The sequence below is a fragment of the Daphnia pulicaria genome, chromosome 7 (genome assembly GCF_021234035.1).
Source record: "Daphnia pulicaria isolate SC F1-1A chromosome 7, SC_F0-13Bv2, whole genome shotgun sequence".
Lineage (NCBI taxonomy): Eukaryota > Metazoa > Arthropoda > Branchiopoda > Diplostraca > Daphniidae > Daphnia > Daphnia pulicaria.
The window spans coordinates 17,743,987-17,753,317 of record NC_060919.1 but is presented as its reverse complement, the minus strand read 5'-3'; the positions used below and the strand labels follow the sequence as shown (position 1 = coordinate 17,753,317).

The following is a 9,331-nucleotide window of genomic DNA, read 5'->3' as shown; positions in this document are numbered from 1 at the left end:
CTTTTCGCCATCTGGCGGTAGATTTACTAATTATTCCGACCGTTAATTTTAAATTTTTTTTAAATACACAAAAACAGCAAATAACCCTCGGAAATTCAATAATAAGCAACTGCAAATAATAACATTGAACTGCGTGTTGAAAATGTTTGTTAATGTCTGATATATATGCAAAATGGTTGGATTCAATAAGCGAAATGCCTGAGTCATAAACTTCAAAGGGTATAAATAAGTTACGTAAGTTACGGCCAACACAACGTATACGCGAGTTATAATCGACTTTTTTTTCTAAAACGATACGACAATCCAATTGTAATTTTTTGTTTTCGTTCTCTCCCTCAGGTGCTACGCAGTAATGTATTGAACTGCGCGTTATAGAGTCAATACGACGATGTAATCGAGAGCGAAATTTGTAGGTATTCAGTCTGACCCCCCACGGGGGGTTTCTCAAACACACCTGGAACCCGAGTTAGAAAAAAACAAAAAAAAAAGTCTCGAGAGATATCGTAATGTTCTTGAAAATTTATTTCATTGTTTGTTTGTTGATTAATGTCTAAGAATCAATTTTTTTTCTCTTTTCAGCGCTTGTCAATTAGTTAATGTAGCACACCGCTGTTCTCTCTATATCCACGAGAGGGTTAAATTGAATTACGGCCCTAGACAAATATTGAAAGTCATCCGTCATCCCAAGTGGTTGTGCAGAACTGGAAACGAGTTTCTTTGGTTCAGCCTTTTTATTATTGGAAATGAAAGAACGTGTTTCGCGTGTGGCATACGTGATCGAATTACACTTGAACTGTTTGTGCGTTGAACCCCCATCATTCAGGGACGTGCCAGCTCGTGTTAATGGCCATGTAGTACATTACTGTGAGTCTGTGACAGGTGGAAGTGCCTCCCCCACCCGGAGCCGAGTATATGGTTCCGTGAAATATACCCATCAGTGTCATCCCTATGACGGGATAAAAGGCCCTGCGCATGGAAAGTGCGTTCATCCATCATTAGGAAAAGGGCGGCGGGACAGAGAGGGATGTAGACACTCTCCTAATTACTCGGGCCAACAATAAATAAGATGGAAAATCGTTGCTCAACTTTGATCAGCAGTTGGAAGCTTTTCTTTGCCAGTTCTTTTGGGTAGGCAAAGTGGTTAGAGAGAACTGAGTCGAACCTCTATCCTATCTATAAGCAATGTTGATGAATACGTAATGAGGTGTTTTGAATATCTGGAATATGGATGAGGATATAACCGCACACGTGCACGTATGGAGCGAAAGAGCTAGTCTCTTGTGCTGAGGAGCTTTTATCTTTACAAACGCGGATGCCGGAGAGATTTGTCGGGGCGAATGATATGCAAATGAGAGACTCCATCTCTCTAGCTGACTTGTCTGTTCCCCTCTAGAGGAATCAAAAGAGATGCTATAAACATCTGACATTTGGTGGTTTTTCTAGACGGAACAGCAGACCCAAAATTTTGAAAATGAAATGTGAAGGGCAACCGTCACGTCACTCACATGCCGTCAGTCATCCGCTCGAAAACTTGTTCGAACAATGACAAAAAGATGGAAAAATAAGAGAGAAAAAGTCACGAATCGAGACAGGAGAGGGATATACACAGGTACTACTACGCACTTAAAGGGAAACATTCCGATGCCATATTCGATTTGGGATTCTGAGCCAATGAACCAGAATTGACCAGCATTCCTCCATGGCTGCCTCCTTTTGATCGAATAGTATGATAAAACAAGATAAAGCAGTGCGCAATAGGGACGGAAAAAAAGTATACAACTCCTAAAGTTGTAGTACAATAAGATAACAACAAGTCACCTGATACTACATAGCGCTCGATTCGTGTTATAGGCTGGATGACCGTCCACGGTTGACTTAATACCTTCATGGATATCAAAAGACACGCACAGGTATTGATTGCCGCTGTCCAGCTTCGTGTCTGGCCTTTTGTGCGTCCAGCCTCTTTAATATCTTACACACTGCTTTGTGTAGGAGCGGACATTCGACATTGTAAGAGGAGAGAAAATTCAATCGCGGAAATGATTCGAACGCGATTAGGCCGCTGGCCCGTTCAGCCGTCCTTTTTTTTTTATTCCATTTGGTTATGGATGATTTTTGCACGAGATTGAATCATCAGACGTTGGCTCCATCTTCCGGGTAGAACATTTTCGCTCTTATTTCCCTTATCCGCCTGCTGATCGCATTGAGTCGGACAAACCTTTTTCCCTTTCGTTAGTAGGAAATCGATTAGATTGAATCACGTATACAAGAGTTGGGCTACAAGGCATATCTACCAGTCAGTATATATACTCGACTTACTGTATATATACAGCTAACAAGATTACTCAGTTATCTAGACTTGTTATTCTTTTGAATATGGAATAGGAGGAGATATACAACCCCCCTGAAGCAGCAAAAAAGGAAGTTGTAGTAGCAGAAAATATATGATAAAAGAATTGTAAGAAAGTTGGAGTGCCAGATCCAGTGGAAGTTTTTATTCCCCGAAGGAGGAACACGAAGAAAAAAGACGCCGATAAAGTGCTGTGTGTGTAACTGTGTATGTAGATGTATGGTCGAATCATACGGATGGTTAACCGAAAAAGATGGAGGGTTCAGCTCCGTTTCTTTCAACGTCCGGAAACCTAAAACAGCGTGAGTTCCTGTTTGACTATCAACAGCAGCAGCATTAGAAAAAGGTCGAATAAACAATTCCGCTTATAGCTGCTGCTGCGGCTGTTGTACTCGTTGAACCGTGCGATGAAAATAAAATTCGGTTAAACCAACGGCCGAAAGTTAACGAAAAGATTTAGGACATTCGGCGGCGGCGGCCGTCATTAGACATTCCGCGTCCCAAGGTAGGAGCTATAAATTGCCATAGTCCGCGTGTCACATATTCTATCCTCTGATGAAAATGCCGACGATAAGGAAAAAAGGGCCAAGAAGAAGTGGGGTGGGGTGGAAGGGGGAGGAGTTGAAGCAGCCCAGGAGTTTGTGCTCACGCTCCATGCAGCAGCAGCAGCAGCAGACGGGAAAAAATAAAAGTCATATGTTGGTAGTAGTAGTAAGAGCGAGCGAGCGAGAGAGACCAGCAGGCGTGTCTGGTGAAGTCAAAGCGTCAGTCGTTCAGCGAGCCTTGGATACGATGGCTGCTCCGCTTTTGGTTCCCGCAGCTCAGTCGGTCCCGGCTCCTCCTCTCATCGTCGTGTCCATGGACGATAGTGACGACATCCTCCAAGAAGAAGAACAAGAGTCCGTCAACGATGCTCTCCTGCCGACCAACAAATCAGCAGCTCCTTCAACGGTGATTGTCTCCACTCCGGCCGCCACTCCATCAGCGCAGACGACTATCGTCGTAGCCAATGATGACGGATTATCCAGCAGCAGTCGGTCGGCTAAAAGGAGCTGGTGGAACGGATGTTTGAGGCCGGCCGATCCTTGTGGTGTGATTCAAAATGGCCCTAGTAGTACTAATAAGAAATGCAAGAAGAAATCGTCCCAAGTTCGAATGGTCAACCATCAAAACAATTACGTGTCGGTGGTTTTGTCGGAAAACGATCCGGCGGCGGTGGCTGTGATGACGGCCGGCAATAACGAGCGTTGCCCATCGCCGTCGAGTCAACAGAAACCACAAGCAGCCCAACAACCACCACCACCAGCAGCAGCAGGAGCAGCAGGACAGCAGCCGAGAAGGAGAATATGCTGGTGGTTTCTTCTTTTGCTCCTCATCGTTACCGTGGCTTGCCTTGCCTTTGTGGCCGTCTCACTCGTCTCCTTACTCCGCAATTCCGGACAAGGTACCTATCTCAATTTGCAAATTTTTAAAACATGCGCTCTACCAACACTGTCGAGAGAGGGAGACCGGAACTCGGTCGTGTGTACCTTGCTCGTGATGGAGAGCTGATGATTCTTGATGGAGGACTTCCGCCAACTTCAACAGCCTCCGCGCAGCTGCTGCTGCTGCTGCACTCATCCATTTTCCAGCAGACTGCCTACACAAATACATCCATGATGTCTCTTGTCTTGTGCAGTTGATCCAAGTGCGTTTGGATTGGGGCTCGCAGCATCCATTTGATTGAGTAGTAGGAACCATCCCCAAGGTTACTCTCTCTCTCTACATGTACAGGCGTACATACACTTCCTTTCTGCAATTTAGGCAAATCAAGAGTCAATATTCTAATTGGGAGAGCCGGGATGAATATAAATTCCTTTTTGATCCCATTCCCAGACGGGGATTTTTCATAAAACAAAGTCTCCGGACAGGATTTCTTTTTATCGTTTGATGACACTGGCGTCTGTTTTTCTACGAGCCAAGACAATATTTTCGGGAGGAGAGACAGCATCTTTTTTTGTCATCCAGAAGGGGGAAAAAACAAACACAAGTCGGACCGGCTGTTTCAACTATCTGGTCACGTAGCGTGTCACGGGGATATGCCATCACCAGAGAAGGAAGCCAATCTGATAGATTGGGCAGCAGCAGTCTCTCGTTTTTATTTTGTCTCCTGTTGGGCAGCTTTTTATTATTAAATCGTATTTCCAGTTTTGGGAATTTAAAAGAGAAGAACCCGTTGCTGCTGGTCATCATCATCTGCTGGGTACGGAATTTTGCGATCCCGCTCCTTTAAACACGTCGACGCCAGCCTTCCCATTTCGGGACGGCTTCTCTCTATTTTTCTTTTCTTGTACTGACATTGAAGGATATGCATTCGTAGAATTGACATTTTCTCAAGATGGGAAGAAAATCCTGTCGTCTGCTGATGGCTAATTCATTTAAGTGTTATTTCTGTTGTTTTGGTTGCAGGTCAGTTGACAGGTGATGCGACCGTTTGTTTTACAGAAGAATGCGTGCGCACAGGTACGTGGATATTTGATTATTATGGAATCTGATGCGAGGACACTTTCTAACTGATGTTGACAATCGCCCGACATTTAACCCAGTGCACGGGACTCTCTCTTTCCCAGTTCTATTCCACTATACTACTCGTCGACCATTATCAATTTGTTGTTCGTCTTTATACGGACGGCGCCGTCGTCCTTTTTCGTCCATATCCTTGGCCAAGGTCCTATGTAAATCATTCAGCTCTTTCTCTTGAACTCTCCAGATGGAACACAGCACAACACTTTTAGACATGTACGCTCCTATATAAGAGAATGTGTTGTTTTGATTTGCCAAACTTTTTTCTCAACTTGTTTCTTTTGGCTTGCGAGTTCTCTCTCTCTCTCTCTCCGGCGACGTGACTCTGTCCCGCTTTCCTTGATTTACGTTGGAAAGGAACCAACTGAATATGAACGCACAGATCCGGTTGCCTTTTTCTATTTCAAAGGATTCTATAGACTGTACTCCACTGCCTCCCCCCCCCTGACCTATAGCGGAATATAATCAACTTTTTTGTCAACAATAATAATGTGAACATTTGCAGCTGCCTCGTTATTATTGGCCATGAACCAATCGGCCGATCCGTGCCAGGACTTTTTCCAATTCGCTTGCGGCACGTGGAATAAGAAGCACCTGATCCCGGAGGATCGATCCAGCATTAGCACTTTCGAAGTGCTGTTCGACCAGCTGCAAATCATTCTCAAAGGTATTTAAGACTTGTCTGTCACTGCACATAAAGTTCAAATGGCTTAGATTGCCAATCGTCACGCCTTCATCACTTTTGTGTGCGATTGTCTAGATTTACTTCAAGAGGAAACCATCCCCGAGGACAATGAAACGACCATCAAAGCCAAACTCTTCTACCATTCGTGCATGAACACAAGTGAGTCCACCAGCATGTGTCTATTAGCCAGTTGTTCTCTCACGCACCACGGCCAGCAGACGTCTTACTTTTTTTGATCGCACACTTATTCCTTTATACTATATTACCCTTTTAAAAAGAAGAAGAAGAAGACGTCTGTGTGCAGCACTGTTGGCTGAAGGTTTCTTGTGTTTAGCTGCTCGGCTCTTTTGGGTTATCCTACTGTTGTCGGCTGTGTCTTATTGATTTATTGATCCTTGTGGCCTCTCTCTTTCCCTTTTGACTGTCATCGTTCACCCCGCCTTTCCGCCGTGCGTGACTTAATCTCCTTTGGGATACATCACACACAGCCTATCAGCCTTTTTTGCCTTCCCCCCCTCTCTCTTTTATTTTGTTGCTGGCTTTTGTATACACACAAAGTCTCAGACTATTAGATCCTGTTGTTTCGGTTGAAATGTCACATAATGATGATGATGGGCTTGTCAAATATTTTCCAAAGGATTTTTTGATTATTATTCACCCACCGCTTGAAATTGTTTGAAAACAAAACCAGGTCACATCAGAGCGACGGGCGACATGATCCTTCGGCAAACTCTTCAGTCCCTCGGTGGATGGCCTGTCCTGGATGTTGGATGGACGACCGGACAGGGCGCCAGTGTCGGATCGGTAGAGAATTTGCTCGGTCGACTGAGAGGAGAACTCAACCAAGGTGTCATGATCGAGCAATGGGTCGGTCCCGACGACAAGAATTCATCCGTCAACATCATCCAGGTAATAATAGGGAATTTAGATTCAAATCCTTTGTAGCCAGAAAGTCGTAATCTGCTAGCATGTAACTTACTTAATGCGATTCTGTGTGGCATATCACAACTAACAAAAAACGGACAGCCGGTCCGAGTCTTTGATTTGAAAAAGGAACTTGTATGGCTGTACAAGCAGCGAATTAATAGGATTATACAGTCCTGCTTTCCGTGTGTTATTTAAAAAAGGTTATGTCCTAGCCTATCGATTTCCTCCATTCATTTCCGTTTTTTCCCGTTCGGGATTTTAAACAAAAAACAGATCGATCAGATGCAGCTCGGTCTACCGGGACGGGATTACTACTTGAAAACCAGCAGCGCCCGCGACGTCAAGGCTTACCATCGGTACATGACGGAAGTGGCCGTTCTCCTGGGTGCCGACAAGCGCTACGCCTCCGACGAGATGAAGAAAGTCCTCCTCTTTGAGACGCTGTTGGCCAACATCACGATCCCGGAAGCCGATCGACATGACACGGGGGCCATCTACGATCAGATGACACTCGTCGAATTGGAATTGCGAGTTCCGGAAATCCGTTGGCGCGAATATTTGAACGCCTTCCTGCCCGATTTGACGGTGGACGACTCGGAGCCGATCGTCAGCTACGCCATGAGTTACTTCCAAGAGCTGGGCAAACTCGTGATGCGGACGGAGCGTCGTGTGGTGCAAAACTACGCCCTGTGGCGTCTCATCATGGAACTGGTGCCTCACTTGTCGGAGGATTACCTGGAGAAAAGGGCCGAATTCCGGCGGGTGCTGACGGGAGTGTTGAGCGAGCGCAACCGCTGGAACCAGTGCATCGACTACACCAACAAGAAGCTGGGCATGGCCGTCGGGGCCATGTTCATCCGCGACAATTTCAACCAGGAGAGCAAAGAAGTGGCCCTGGAAATGATTCACACGCTGCGGGAGGCCTTTATCGACACGCTGGACGAGATTGAGTGGATGGACGAGGAGACGCGTCAAGTGGCCAGAGAAAAGGCCCTGGCCATGAACGAGAGGATCGGCTATCCGGAGATGTTGACCCAGCCGGATCTGCTGGCCGAAGAGTACGGCTCGCTCAACTTTAGCGACAGCCACTTTCAGAACATTCTCAACATCAAGCGCTACGAAGCCGAGTACAACCTCAACAAACTGCGGCAGCCAGTGTCCAAGGACAAGTGGTCGACAGAGCCGGCCGTCGTCAACGCCTTTTACAACCCAAACATGAACGACATCGTCTTCCCGGCCGGCATTCTCCAACCGCTTTTCTACAGCAGCCAATTCCCGAAATCTCTCAACGTATGAACTCTTATTGGCTCACTCTCTACTACTCATTTAGTTGATGACGACTTACTGTATAGCTATATCGATTGGAAATTTGTGTCTGTTGTTTTACTAGTACGGCGGGATCGGGGTGGTGATTGGTCACGAAATCACGCACGGCTTCGACGACAAGGGCCGCCAATTCGACAAGGACGGCAACTTGAAGCAGTGGTGGAATAATGCAACGATCCAGGCCTTCAGGCAGCGGACCCAGTGCATTATCGACCAATACTCAAACTACGAGCTGGACGATGTCGGACTTCCCATTAACGGACGGATGACGCAAGGTGAAAACATCGCCGACAACGGCGGCCTCAAGCAAGCCTATCGAGCGTATCGGAAATGGGTCGGACGCCACGGCGAAGAGCCACTACTGCCAGGTAGAGGCATCCATCAAACATTATTCGGCCGGCGACGCCATCATTTATGCATTTCATCAATAACTTTTTGATTATTATGGTGGGGGGCGCAGGTTTGAATTTGAGCCACGATCAGCTCTTCTTCCTCAACTACGCCCAGATCTGGTGCGGAACTATGAGGCCGGAAGACGCCCTCAGTAAAATCCGATCGTCGGTTCATTCGCCCGGACCCATCCGAGTGCTGGGACCGCTTTCCAATTCGCCAGAGTTCGCCAGAGCTTACAGTTGTCCGCTTGGGTCTCCGATGAATCCGCATAAAAAATGTTCCGTCTGGTGAACAAACATTTTCCTTCGATGCGCACATTTTTCTTTTGTTTTTCTATCATTTCATTCTCCCATTTGTTGAAAACAAATGATTAACCCAACAACAGACAATGAGTTTATTTTATTATAAAACAGTAATAATAAAAGGACGACCTCTGTAAATATAATAATAATAATAATTTAACAGATAGTACAACACATCACAGTTTGAGTTGATATAATCAATAAAAAGGAGGGGAAATGAAGTGATCTGAAATTCTCTCACTACGCCATTTCTCACACCAAACAAAAAAACAATTAAAAATTAACGACCCCTTCCCCCCCCCCCCCCAATATACCTGAAATTTTGTGTAATGGCGTGCGAACTTTGCTTTCACAGGACCCATTAAAGTGCCGTACGTCTCTCTTTCTCTTTACTCTAATCCTTTTCCTACCCACTTAATACTTTGTATTTTTTCGTGGAAATTTTACGTGAACTTTTCTCACTCTCTTTCCCTTTTTTTCTTTTTTAAAAACTGAAAATGAACAAACAAAACAACAAAAAAAGAAATGAAATTGTTTCGTCTGTGCCCTCCAGCCATTTTTATTCCATCGTATGTATACAATACTCACACACAATTCGTCCAATTTTTTATAAATAATAACAATAATGGCGAAAAGAAAAAAAAAGTTCTATTATTATAATTAACCAGCAGAATAAACCTCTGCAAGGGCAAAAGTATATGTATAACAATACACACGTCGCGTTGTTTATTAATTCATCACATGTTCTGCAAGACACAGCAGTGGCTTAACTCAAATATTCACAGA

General features: G+C 45.1%; 1 protein-coding gene across 1 annotated transcript; it reads left to right on the top strand.

The window, feature by feature from the left end:
* The first annotated feature begins 3,091 nt into the window (after nt 1-3,091).
* LOC124348868 (neprilysin-1-like) lies at nt 3,092-8,852 on the top strand. The gene is made up of 8 exons (XM_046799228.1): nt 3,092-3,794; nt 4,799-4,852; nt 5,418-5,579; nt 5,673-5,756; nt 6,289-6,506; nt 6,798-7,814; nt 7,915-8,218; nt 8,311-8,852. The coding sequence occupies exons 1-8, from the start codon at nt 3,143-3,145 to the stop codon at nt 8,532-8,534; spliced, it is 2,715 nt and encodes a 904-aa protein (XP_046655184.1). The 5' UTR covers nt 3,092-3,142; the 3' UTR covers nt 8,535-8,852.
* The last annotated feature ends 479 nt before the right edge of the window (nt 8,853-9,331 follow it).

Excerpts from the sequence above, each read along its gene's own strand:
- LOC124348868 (XM_046799228.1), top strand. The coding sequence starts at position 3,143 with ATGGCTGCTCCGCTTTTGGTTCCCGCAGCTCAGTCGGTCCCGGCTCCT. Across the intron at positions 5,580-5,672 it reads GCTGCAAATCATTCTCAAAG|ATTTACTTCAAGAGGAAACC; the intron begins GTATTTAAGACT and ends GCGATTGTCTAG. Across the intron at positions 5,757-6,288 it reads CCATTCGTGCATGAACACAA|GTCACATCAGAGCGACGGGC; the intron begins GTGAGTCCACCA and ends AAACAAAACCAG.